This window comes from Pseudopipra pipra, chromosome 2, assembly GCF_036250125.1.
Source record: "Pseudopipra pipra isolate bDixPip1 chromosome 2, bDixPip1.hap1, whole genome shotgun sequence".
NCBI lineage: Eukaryota > Metazoa > Chordata > Aves > Passeriformes > Pipridae > Pseudopipra > Pseudopipra pipra.
The window spans coordinates 62,242,553-62,256,477 of NC_087550.1; the positions used below are offsets into that span (position 1 = coordinate 62,242,553).

A 13,925-nucleotide genomic window follows, 5' to 3' on the forward strand; every position below is an offset into this window, starting at 1 on the left:
AAGACAATGCCAGCAGACCTGAATGGTACTGCCAGAACCTCAGTTGCTTTACAGTCAGTGTGTGAACTTTTATGCTAACTGAAATGAACAGCAGCTGCCTTTTCTGGTGCTGATATGAAGAGGACCATAGATGATAAAAAATTCTGGTCACTACTTTTGCAGTTTCAAGAAATACTGTATCTTTATTCTGTTGTATAGAAAATGAATAATTAAAATTTGCTGCAGAGTATATTAGAAATATGCTTTAAAATAACTTGTAGCAGCAACTCTTTGTATTTTCTGAGGATAGAACAAAGTATCTTCATACATCTTAAATTTTAAAAGTCAGTCTTCATTTAATTTGCTGTGTTAAAGGCATGTGACACAGCACTATAATCTTTCACTTGCAGTGTTCACATTTAATGGCAAAAAATTGAATTCTGTATTTTCAAACCTCTAAGATATTAGGCCTCTTTCATAATTCTTCTTCTGACAGTTTTCTACTGAAGTCTTGATACACTGCACATGGTTCTCAAACCAGGAGTTACTATTACTAATGTAGTACAGTAAAAAATCCTAGCTTTGTCCATGATTCCTTAGGTAGAGGCTATTCCATGTCTTTGATAAGAGAATCTTTGCTGCACTTCCCCAAAGCAGTTCTACCACAGCCCTTTCTGAGTTGTGGCTGTAGGGAGGAGGGCAACAACGCACTTCTGAGTTTGGCCCATGCTGCAGCCAGAGCAGGGGAACTAATTCATCATCTGACAATCATGTAAAATATTACATGTTTTGAAAGAGTAAAACACTGAACCATAGAAGGAAGAGGAGGATAACATATTTAGTTATCTAGCCAATCCCTTTTCTTGTGATTCAGCTGTTATAAACTCTAGAATTCTGTCCAGACTAGTTTTACTACTTCACAATACACCTAAATATGTCTTTAACTACTCCTTAACTACTTCATCTGATATAGGACAACTGAAAATATTTCTGCTTCAAAGATGTTTTAAACTGTTGAAAAGCTTATAACAGGAGAAACTCCAGGGTAAAGTTTTAATGACAAGTCTGCTGTTAAGAGAACCACATCATTGGGTCATGCCTTCCTGTACAGTCTTCCCTGATATGCTGGGCTTGTACCAGCACAGTACTCTGAAAGTACAACTCTTTGCCTCAGTTGCTCATGCTCTCTGTTACTATACCTTGGTTACAAATGCAGCTGACAATCTTATTATCTCCTAACCTGTTGTTATCCCCTCTTTCAATTTACAGAACTCACTGACTTCTGGTCTCCTCTTTGCAACTCCTACACAAATTCACCTCCTCTAGTCACCATACAGCACTGACTACTGGAACATTCTTAACTCAGTTTTTGTTTCAGTTTCTTCTTTCTATTTGTTTCCTATACCTGGAAGGTATAGGTATAGTGATCCACCATGTTATGCTTCTAGCCTCTCCTCTTTTAAAACTTCATCCTACATTTCACAGCCAGGCAAAGGCAAAAACCCAAGTATTTTTTAAAATAAAAACATTGTAACCAGCTACATATTCTGACTCTTCTAATAGCCAATCTTCTGTTTGGCTATATCAATTTTATTCTTGTAAAGCAGAAGGAGCCCTTAAAAGAAAGATGAGGACTTCTCAAACAACATGTTCATTCATAACAATGTCTCCTATGTCTAAAATACATAAGCAGACCTTTTGAATAATAAAACCCACCACATCATTATTTCCACAATCAGCATAGCACTAAAAAATTGAGAAAAGGAATACATCTTTGAAAGCTTTTGTTTACAACAAAAAGTGCTTGCAGTGCACTGATAACAAGTTGAGTGCTAGTGACACATTCCAGAGCCAAGGGCAGACCAGATGACAGGATATGGGGAGAGTAATAACAATAGGTAATTTGTTGTATGTCAGCACAATTCACTGTAAACAGTACTGCAAAAGCACTTTATTTAAGCACAAGTTTAAATAAGGAGGGACTTTACAGGTAAATACACCCACTGCCTGTAAAAGGCAGTACCACAATGACTGTACCAGACACTGGCAGACAGAATGATCAGCTGTAGAACTTGAGGAGTGAAAGGCAGTGCAAAATCCAAAGGCAGTGAGAAATTTGCATGCCATGCCCTGACATGCCAGGAAGCAGATAAAGAACCCTGACTCACAGGTGCAAGTCAGGAGGCCAGAAAGAAAACACTAGTACCTGGTTGGTTGGTTGTTTTTTTTGTTGCTGTTTTTTTGTTTTCTTGGGAGGTTTTTTTGGGTTTTTTATAGTTTAAAAAGGAGAAAACAAACATCTGGGAAGGCAGAAAGGGAAATTACAGTAATCATGACTCATCAATGAAATGCAGCTATGTTTATATTAAGCAGCTTCATTTCTCAGAAAACAACTGCTTGCCTGAAGAGAAATTCTTACCTGAGCTTCGTATTTGACAGCAGCAGAAAGAAGAGCAATGGCATTCTCTTCACAAATGCCTTGTTTGATCGTTTGCTGGCAAAGCTTTTTCAATCTGTTTTCTCTATACAGTGTTGCCAAATCTAGTAGCCCTGTGGAAAATTCATTAAGTTAATCAATTACCATATTATTTTAGACTGAAATAATCAAAGACCTGTTATATTTTTTTCCCTAGATGCATTTTTTAAGGTCCTTTATAGACATATCAAAAAAGGAACCATTTTATTACTATGCAAGTGTTCTGTTTTCTTGTTTTCCTGTTCACTGTATTGCATCTCATTCTAGGCATCAATTACTGACTTACATCCTTTTAAATTCATCTGGGGAACAGCTCCCTTTTCATTCATGATCAAATCACCACAGATACTCAAACAGAAGAGTTTTAAGATGGAATTTGTGCCTTTTTAAGGGAAAAACCCAGTTCTTAATACGAGAAACAATGAGTCCTTAGTGAACATTTTGCATCTCTGATCTTATTGCATCCCCACTGCTCATTCTCCTTGGGCATGTTTTCTGCTATTGCATCCCTTCTTCCTGACACGTGCCAAAGTCAAGATTTAAGTGCTAATAAAACTAAAATTAACAAGCCCTGCTTTCCTCACCCTATTACGATACAGAGCTTGAACTTTTCAGAAACAGTAACCTGGAGTTATTTCCATTTATGCCAAATACCTATTGCATCTTCGGGAGGGAGCCTAATGTTGTCTGTATACAGGTATTCCAGGAAGGCTCGGTAAACAGGATAAGAAAATTCACTCATTTCTATAATTTCATCATCACTATTCAATGTGGAGCGAAAATGTTCACACCTACAAAACACAATCAGAGAGTGCATACTGTAAAGAGTTAAGCTTGAAAGATGTTAGTAAAGAAGTTGGTAAAGAAGTTGGCAAAAAAAAGGCAAGAAGTTGGTAAAAAAATCAGTCATAACAGACAAAATACACAAGCCTAAACTCTAGCTACATGATTTCTTGGTTTGAACATGTTAATTTCTTTAAGCCTTATAAGGCTAATAAGCCTGATATACACAATTCAGATTTTTAATTCTGTTATTAATATTTCATGGTAGGCTCTATTTCTACTTATAATATCTACAAGGATGACCCATGTGTTTTTTATGCCATTTTCTTAAACACATTATACATTAACTATGAATTTTATTACCTGGCTCATAACAGATAACAGATTAATTTACACAATTCTGAGATTTGACCCCGATTTCTCCATGAGCTAATGAAGAGGGAAATTATTAACAATTTTAGATATCATTTATTCCAGAGTCCATACACAATTTAGCATTAAACATTATGTTCAAGGATTAAATTACTTGAAGACACTCTCACTCAGATCTTTCATCACCTTTTTCTTCTAAGTCTGAATACTTTGTGGCAGATATGAACAAGGACAAAGCACTACCTTTGATAGTTGTAATCTGCAATTTACAGTTCACAGTAATTTACAATGCACTGTAACTTACTGTTCCTTAAAAAACATCCTAATATATGCATTGTTTTCAAAATTTTTTGTTGAGGTAAATGAACATCACCACCTCTGATAACCTTTCCTATAACAACCACAATTTAATCAGACTTTTTTATACTACACTAATTTAGAACTCTCCCACATCTGAATTTTCTCTTCTTTTACTAAAACTTTTCTATAAAAGGTGGGATGGTTTTCTTTTAGTGTCCCTGGGACAAAACTACAACAAAGACAGTATCACTTAAATACAAATGAACAATAATTATTTAACTTATCACTTAAATTCTTCACATTTGATTTTACTGGTTATTGAAAGAAATTATTTTCTTAGTATTTTGGGACTTCTAATAAAATAAAAGGAACCTCAAGTCAAAATCATAAAGAAATAAGAAGTCATTATCTAGCTTCTGGCATGTCTTTTACCACATTCTGGCATTGGGAGAGGCAGACCAAACCCCACTGTTTTGCTTCCCAGGGCCTCATGTTAAGTAGTGGTGACCATGCTATCCATCCAGCGTGGAACAGGCCTTGGGAATAGTCTGTTGCTCCAATGGCACCACATGGAAGTCAGAGAGAAGGTGGTGCACATTGCTCCCTTAAAGATTAATAAGTAAATAAATAAAAATTGGTTAGTACACATCCTCTGGTCTGCAAAGTATCTTGGAGTGACTCATCCTTTGGAGTGTCTGTCTCCCTCTCACTATCTCTCAGTGGAGACAGACCAGACACCTAATTTTGGCTGGCTAAATGCAGAGCTGATGAATCCCACCCACATGCTCATAATGTATCTGTTTCTGTGGCTTGGGCTGCCTCTCACTGAGTGGGACATTCCCTGACATTTCTCCTCCACTGCAAGCCAAGAACCACCAACAGTTGGATCTAGTTCAAGAACAGGAATAGAACAAGATGGAAAAAATTCCTCTAAAGTAGTACAGAAATGACTGGATAATGAAGAGGAACTTTACCGGCACTGCATTCATGACAATGCTCTGAACAGGCCAAATGTTGCAAAATACCATTTTAAATACACTATCCTCTCATCCAGTTGCATCTGAGACTTAAAGAAAATATTAATTTTACAGACTGTGCCTGATGCTTTATTATTCCTCCATATTATTTTGATAATCCCATATATTTAAATTCATTTTAGAATTAGACACATCTCCTTCACAGAATGCCATATAGTCTGAGAAAAGTAGAGCAAGAAAAAGGAAATAAGGGAAAGTTACATATAGTCAGATTATCACAAAAAAGAACCTCAGGAACATTTCGGGGATACATGAGGGTTGCCAAGGTATCTGATGGAGGACACACGGCATTCCAAACAAAGAGGGTGGACTATAGGCACGAGTGTAATGTACAAGCAATGAATCCAGTAAAGGGAAGAAAATAGTAATACAGGTAATTGGAGTAGTAAGAGGAGAGCAGAAAAGACCAAAAAAAGGACAGGCAAGAATTGACAGGGAATTTTAATTTTACGCAGTAATATACAAGAAATCACTAACAGGACTCAGGAGCAAAAGTAGGAAGGTAAAACTGGTGATAAGCAGGATGAGATAGCCAAGCACTTTGAGAAAGAAGATAGCAAAGAGAAAAAAATATTGTAACAATGAGGAGGATGAAGCAGAAGCAATTAGCAAGGCAGAAGAGATCTAAAGCAGTGTCTCTAGAATATCCCAGCAGAAACTGTTTCAGCAGCAGCAAACTAATCTCTGCATGTTTATAACAACATGATTACTCTGTAGATCTGTGTATGTTGTCTCTCTGTAAAGCTGAAAAACCAAAAGAGAAGCCATTTTAAAAGTCAGACTGTTTGAAAAAAGCAGAATGAGAAATTTGATAAAAAAGGGGGAAAAAAAAGATAATCTGAACAGCACCTACAGAAATAGTTGAAACAACTGAAGGGTCCTGTGGAAGGAAAGAAAGGCAAGTATAAACACAAAACCCTCAAGTCGTTTCACTGGAGGAAGCCAAGCATATAAAGGAGGAAAAACTGATTCAAACTCCTGAGAAGACAGCAGAAGGAAGTGAGCCTTTTCCTCAGTAGAAAAAGGTTATTGGAAATCAAGGTCAAGGCTATTTAGGTAGCACAGAGGATAAATGTCAGATGGAGGGAAGTGATGAAAAAACTAGTAGTAAAGCAGCATGTTTGATAATCAAAAGGAGCGATGAAATGAGGAAAAAAGACTAACAGTGAAGGATAGCAGGTGAATCCCATGGCTCAGAGAAAAGAGAGTTTGTAAAAATAAGTCAAGAATTTTTTTGCAGTAATTACTCAGCACAGTGGACTATGCTACACAGTTTGGTTTATATAGTTTATAGAGTTTGTAACTTACCTAATTTTGAGAAGAACTTTATGAACATGAATGTATTTTCCATCCACTAGAAACTTCAGGTCTGCAGTTTCAGGGTTGTCAAATTCCTTTTTTAGTGACTGGGCTACTGTTAGGTGGTCATCAGGCTCTAGAATAAAAAGGGGACTTAATAGTAAGTAGTAATCACTACACGTATCTCCCATTACAACATCATGGGTATCTGTCAGCAATTAACACTTTTAATAAATATGACATCTCCTGAAGGCTAGTAAAAAACCCCAGCAGATGATGTGTTCTCTATGAGTTCCAGAAAAGCAAAGAAAGGGCAGCTTTCTTCAGTCCCTACTAGTTTCCTAATCCAAGTAAACATCTCTATTTAAAAACCTGTAAGTTCCATTCCTCTAACTCATCTATATAATGCCAGAAAAAAAAGTTAACAGTCCCAGGAGTTTACTGCTGCATTTGATAGAAAAATGTTATCAGCCATTACTGAGTAAATTATTCCAAATTAAAATTGTTACTTATTATAAAATGCCCAAAAGGTCAATAAAATAATCACAATACAATTTTCTAAAATGCTCCCACAAGGAGACATTATCTTATAGCAAAAATAAATCTATTGCATAAACAACATATGCATTGCAGTGAAACTGCCCAGTACAATATCCCTAAAAGTAAATCCCAACACTAAGTTGGTATTTAGACCAACCAAGTCTATTCAAAAAGAGTTGTTTTCCCTAGATTTAATAGTGCTAGAAGCACTCTGTGTGAACGTCTGCATACTCCTGTGTGTCTTATGTATATTTGTATGTATATCCCACTCAGCATGTGACAGCTTTGAAAAGTCATCCACTGTCTGCATACAAACTTTTACTTCCTGAACTGATCCAGATCTCCATCATATTTGGCAGTATCAGAGAACTATCCTCTTTAATACTACTGAAAAAAAAAAATCAACAACCCACCCCCCAAACCTCATTCTTAATCCTGAAAACATTTTGTCTTCTTACCATATAAACACATATTATGGGTTTATACAGATCTTGTGAGTCAGTAATTAGTTGTTCTCTACAGAAAATTACATAAATGCTAGGTCCTCTAACCTACCAAACTAGAAATCAAAATAGTATTCTGCTGGAAATGGAAAGACCTTCTCCACAAGCTCTAGAAAAAACTTAGCACATACACACACACACTTTGATACTGTTACACTTTGTTTACCACAATCATTTTTCATTTAATTTAGAGGATGTCACTTACATTCAGCTATACCCAATTAGGGCAATATTACTGAACTGTGGTAGCTTACAGGTAAAATGATTGGAGCAGGTGGGGGAGAGAAATCCAGTGTAGTGATAAAATAAAATATCCTTCTGAAACAATGATTCTGTAAAATGCTTTGTTAGTTCTTATTTTGTACAACATGTGGTTTATTTATTCAGACCTCTGCTATCCAAACAAGTAATCATTTTAAGTACTAATGCAAAGCTGAAGCTCTCCTTCAAAGTTAAGTGGCAATCCGGATGTCCACCGACACACATCTCCAGATGACTTCTACAGCCAGCAGAGGAAAACTGAGTAAGATTTTCAGCTTTGAAATTCTTAGAGGGAAAACAGATGCTTTTATTTGTTACAGCAGCTAAGGGGGAGCCAGAGGAAGGAAACGAAGAGGCCGTTCACACTGACAAGGCACAAAGCCAAGAAAACGCCTTAACAGTCAGTGCTAAGAACTGCATTAGAAATGTTAGAACTGCCACAAACAGGGAGTGGATGGGAATGCCTGGGTGTGGAAGCACCAGAATAAAACAGACACAGACGGGCTGTAAGCATGGCAGATGTCCATGGCACCTAGTTCAGCAAATTTAAGATCCTAGGATGCAGCTGCCTGAGGATTCTCACCACGCATAGATCAGATGACAAACAACAGTGAGTCAGTCCTGACAACTTGCCAAGGGGGGACCGGATGAAGAGGTTAGTCACTCTCAGCTCCCAGAGCATGCAAAAAGGCACATCCAAAACCAGCAAAGAGTCACTAACTAAAAGGAATTCAGGAGACATGAAAAGGGCCTGATAGCCAGCATCCTTTATCCTGTGTCATCACAAGGAACCCTCAGATCACCTGAATACACATTTTAGTGCCGGGATGCTGGACAGACCATTTGGCACATATGAGAATGTGTGCCACAAATTTGAAAGTGCATCTGAAACTAGTTTTGTTTAAAAGTAAAGTAACCTTTTCCTCCTGTAAGGTTTCACCTTATGCTTTGGCAGAATGTTATTACAGTGTCTTAGTGTTATTTTCAAAGTGACCAAGACATCAAGGTCAAAAAAACTCCCCAAAAAACAGGCAGCTGCTACAGTAAAAAATTACTGCCAAGGTGCCATACAGCAACACAAGAGCAACAATGAAGGCATTACAGAAATGGGATGGAGCATGATGGACTCAGTACAGTTCAAATTACAAATTAAAAAATTGCTGCATTCTAGCTTTTAGCTTAAGCTCCCAGATGACACCCATAGACAACCTAATCTTTGATTAGGTCAGCAAAACTTTATTAGCAACCATTACAAGATTGAACTGTAGCTGAAGAATGAGCTTTCTGTTAGATAGTGGTATATACTTAACTCTTTCTAGTCAAGGCCAGCAAGACAGACCTTAATGTTAATCAAATATCTGCGATCCAGCAACTGGTCTCTTCAGAAGCCAGGTCATGATTACTTGTGATGAGACTCTAAGTGCCTGTGGCTAATTCTGAAAATGGGAATTTGGGTCCCATTAGTAGTCCCTCTTAGTAGTCTACTTACAGGCATCAAAGAAAGCTTCAGCATTCCTCAGAGTTCTGCATGGCTTCCTCAAATCTCCAAATTCAAACTCGGTTTCTCCACCCACACCATTGGACAGTAACGCATAGAGGTTATACACCCACCCCTCCTCAAACCTAAGGCATTTCCCCTTAGAAATGAACCACATCAATAAAACAGACAGTTATTTAGCTCTGCCATCAGGCTTAAGCAATTTTTTACAATTCCATTTACACATATGTAATGTGTGATTATGATTACGCTTTCCAGTATAAATTTTTGCAAGAAACTAAGTTTAGGCTTCAATTACATGCAATTGTTTTATGAACTAATGATTTTATTTAGAAGATGTCAGAACAAAAAATATTTAAGCTCACCTACTGACAGCAGACGCCACATAACGGCAGGGGTAGCAAAGCAAGCAAACACATCGTCAGTGCAGGCAAAGTGAGTGAGGTGGGGGAAGGTCACGGACTGCCCTCGGCACTGGCCCCACATGTACACCTGGCCACTCTGGGTCTTGGCAGCTGATGTGTTAGCAGAGTGGCAGGCTGCAATCTCTATAACTCTGAATTTACAAGCAAACAAAGAAATTAGAGCAAGTCACTCTCATAAGAACAAAATGCAGTAAATACACTACTTTCTCCTCTCTCTGGTGCAAAAATGTATTTTTAAGCATGCATGTAAGCAAGAACATTTTCTGATCAGACACAGCAAAATCAAAAGGGCTATCAATGTTTCTTCAAATAGCGTGCACTCAGTGTCTCTGTGGAAAAGCAACTTGGGAGCGAGCAGACACTGTTGCAGCAGAGCTGTGTATCTGCTGCAGGATATGCTCTGCTGACCCCCTTGGCTCCCTCAAGCAAAGCTATGATGAGTTTCAGGTCTCTGAATGTCCTCAGTGGTGCTGGGCAGTGAGGTGAGTGCCTGCATTAAGCTGTAGAGAACAAATACTTGGAGAAGATTAAGAAGGAAATGAGGAGGCATTTAAAAAAAAAATAAAATTTGCATTTTGGCTTATAATTGAAAGTTAATGAAAACCTTTTTTTCTGCTTGCTTATTGGCAACAGTTATAAACTAACAATTTAAATATACTTCTTTTAATTTTTAATACTGAATTGTCATTACTCATATAATTATTATTACTTATGTTTAATGGATTTTCATTTTGAAAATTAAAAATTAGAACCAAACAGCACTTACCAGCTGTTTCTGAGTGTCTTTTAGTTGGGCTATCTCTCTAATCCTAAGGTTGATTTAGGACTTCAAGACTCCCACTGTGGACAACATTACACAATCCACTGTTCTGCAGTCTGAACTATTGCTTGTTTACTTGTTTTCCCAGCTGCCTGGGGAAAATGGCTGGGAAACAACTTGTTTAAAGCTGCATGCACAAATCTTGCAGGCTTTAGTGAGGCAATATTCTCACTGACACTAAGAATGCATATTCTGGCCAACAAAAGGGAAAGGCAGCATACAGCACTAAAACTTGTACTAAATTATTGTAACATTTTAATTGCTGTCAAAGTGTCTGGAAAAAAAAATCAGTTACATTTTAAGCAAAAACATAAACACACACAAAGAAATAGCAATGTTCAAGATCAGGCCATGTCTCATCACCAGAGTGGAGATGCCACTTCCTTACAATAATGTACACAGACACAATGTTAGGAGGGACATCTCACTTGTCTTATTATTCACAACAGGAGGCCAAAATCAAGACCTCGGTCTAGAACAGATTAAGATTTCTGGCCATATACATACACAGCTTTACAACAGCAATAGAAATAACTGCCCTGCTACTTGTCAAGGACTTAAAGGAAAATATTTAGCTTGCAAAAATCTAAGCTTAATTTTTAGACAACAATACCAAGAAAGAACTCCTCCCTTTCTCTCTCTCCTGGATTATGAGCCAGATATAATAGCAGTAACAACACATAACAATTACAGATGTCCACTCTTCATTTTTTCTGCGCACTTTTCAAAGTAGCATATTAAAACACAATTTACATTCAGAGACAACAAAACTTTCATCATTGACTTCAAACCGTGAAACTACACCACTGAAGGGAAACTGCAATTAGGGCCTATTAAGTACAGTGTGAGCCAGAGCAGAAAACAGCATGTTCAGACTCGGAACATCCAGTTTTTCTTTCACAAGGATGGTTATGGGGCAGATTCAAGAACTTTCAGTGAAAATTCTGTTCACATTGAGCAGATGAACCATTGCAAAAAAATTACAGGCTACTTCTTCCAAAAATAGATTAAAAATACCATAATTTTCTGTACCTCTCCTGAGAGTATGTCAACTAATGTCTGACTGCAGGACTATAAGTATTACCTGTCCTTATCCACAACAACTGTTGTAGGGTAAGACTGGTTACTTTTATTCCCAGTACCTAACTGGCCATATGAATTGGATCCCCAGGCATATATCTGACCTTCGTCTGTTAGCACTAATGTATGTGCATGGCCACAGGCAACCTACAAGGAGAAATAAAGAGAAAAAAAAAATCTCATTTTTATGTAACAGTAAGTTAATACAGACAGATATATGTTATGCTATAGGTTAATGGTATCGATATTATACCAGTGTAAAAATTACAAATAGAGATAAGTTTATTTAAAAGGAAAGGAAAGTAGATGAGGTCACTTTGAGGAAAAAATACACCAATGAGACATCCTGATAGATAATCTCAAGAGCAGAGCAAAAGAAAAAAAAAAAGCTGGAAATTGAGAAATAAGGAAAGCTATGTGACAAATACAAAAAATATGCAGAAAAATAAAGACTGTCTGTCTTGCACTGACCTTGCTTTATGGGCAACTGCTCCAGTGTGAATAGCTTACCACTGTAAAAACAGCTGAGGTCTCCCTGTCTGGTCCTCTTGTCCCTGACTTCCAGCCACACAAAACTACCCCCTCCCTGTGCCCGCTCTAATGCTCACTGGACCCTCTGCTGAGATAATACTCCAACCCTAAAAGTGTTCAAGGCCAGGTTGGATGGGGCCCTGAGCAACCTGTCCAGTGGAAGGTGTACCTGTCCATAGCAGGGGGGTTGGAACTAGATGACTTTTAAGGTCCCTTATGGCCCAAACCATTCTGTGATCCTATGAACTTACACTACTGGAAAAAAAACTCTCACAGTAGGGTCTGAGGACCACTGGTGCCCACACAAGGTAAGCAACCAGAGCAATCAGCCAGGAAAGAGAGGGAGGACATAAAACTCTCCATCTTGATGGCAGCACACAACTGTGTGAGCTCAAAACCTCTTGTAGAAACCCAGGCCGTCCTGCTGAGCTGCCCTCTCAGGTACCTCACATAAGGCTGCTCAAATATCCACTTTACAATCTACATATGCAGCACATGCCCCACATACAGACAGATACACAGTGGCAACATTAGCAGCAACAGTCTTGCTCTGATTGAGTTAATGTAACTTAGTAAAGCTAGATGGCTATCAAGAACCAATCTACATTGTTCAAAACTAGTCCACGTACCTTTATATAATCTGCAAAGCATATATACTGCAAGTACATTTAGTCCACTGACACACATGGAGCATGTGATGTGCTTTAAATGAAGTAAATCCTTGATTTATTTACTGATTGGAGGTCTTCAACATGGTACTAATCAATATCAAGCAAATGAAGTGGATGGAAATAGGATCTAAGCCAAACTTACTGGAGCACTCACTCTCTAAATAGGAGAATAAATACAGGGGAACATAATACTCACTTTATTACTTTACTTGCCATCAGCAATTGTTACCAGAAAAGCTCCTGTCTACATCCTAGGCACTGAATGTAAAACTATGTAATTAAATTAGTTTCCTTTAAAATATCTAAAAAATCCCTAATTTCCCTGAGCAAAGGCAATAAATATGATCCAAAGTTCAAAACACTTGTAACTTTTCGCTATCTTCAAAACCACTGTTTTCTAACAAACAGTATCCTCTATTTTGCTTAAATCAATTAAAAACTTTCAGTACCAATTCTGTAGATACTTTAAATATTTCTTATCAGTTAAAAGAAGTTATCAGTTTGCTAGTTACACTGAGGGCAGCCCAGCTATTTGGTACAGTGTAATAACCTCCAAAGACCAAGACTAACCATGAAATCATACCAACTATTGACCAAAAGCAGTTTGAGACAATTTGTTCACTCCAAACACCAGTTAGTCACTGTGGCTGGACTGCATTTCTAAAACTGAAATTCAGTCTGCAAGACAAACAAAATGCTAAACTGCAGCAATTTTCCAGAAATGAAGGCAGGAGTTAAAGAAGAATGGGATATCCTAGAAAGACTCTTCGGATACATGTTTTTTTATTCTGATAAATGGCACTTTAAACAGAGAGAGAGAGGACTATGTACTTAAAATGTAGCATATGCCTTTAGGATACTTTCAGTGGTTCATAAAGGGTTTGCCATGGAGCATCACACACGTACCCGCTGCACACGAATGCCTTGCAAAGCTGCGATTCGGCACGGTGTTGGCTGGTTGCCACTGCTGCCCAGTCCAAGCTGGCCATTCCCATTGTAACCCCAGACATAGACCTTAGAAGAGAGACAGGGATTTTTAACTGTTTGCTACTATCTCCTTCTTTTGAAAGCAATATAATTTATTTCAGAGTCTGAATAACAATAATTTTCTTCAATATTTCTCTCCCCACATTTCAGAGAATGTAAAGTACATTCTATATGTACTTTACATGTAGATACACAGACATACACACATATACATACCTGTATAAGCATACATATATACACATATACATGTTTTTCTGCACTGCAAATTTTGGATGCCATTTCTCTTTAAAATACCAACTCACATAGAATTCTCAACTTCCACATTCACTTTGCTCTTTAAGAGTTAGATTACATAAGACTACA

At 37.6% G+C, this 13,925-nt stretch overlaps 1 protein-coding gene across 3 annotated transcripts in view; it reads right to left on the minus strand.

The window, feature by feature from the left end:
- LOC135410521 (RCC1 and BTB domain-containing protein 2) overlaps positions 1-13,925 on the minus strand; it is a 36,012-nt gene that overhangs the window by 5,391 nt on the left and 16,696 nt on the right. Inside the window, exons 7-12 of one of the 3 annotated variants that reach the window (XM_064647307.1) lie at positions 13,482-13,589; positions 11,378-11,520; positions 9,414-9,604; positions 6,256-6,382; positions 3,110-3,246; positions 2,399-2,529 (exon numbers count right to left, since the gene is read on the minus strand). In XM_064647307.1, coding sequence (XP_064503377.1) covers positions 2,399-2,529; positions 3,110-3,246; positions 6,256-6,382; positions 9,414-9,604; positions 11,378-11,520; positions 13,482-13,589 — 837 coding nt within the window. Of the gene's footprint in view, positions 1-2,398; positions 2,530-3,109; positions 3,247-4,370; positions 4,515-6,255; positions 6,383-8,889; positions 8,987-9,413; positions 9,605-11,377; positions 11,521-13,481; positions 13,590-13,925 lie in introns of those variants that run through there. The other 2 variants (XM_064647308.1, XR_010428717.1) reach the window with 2 other exon arrangements.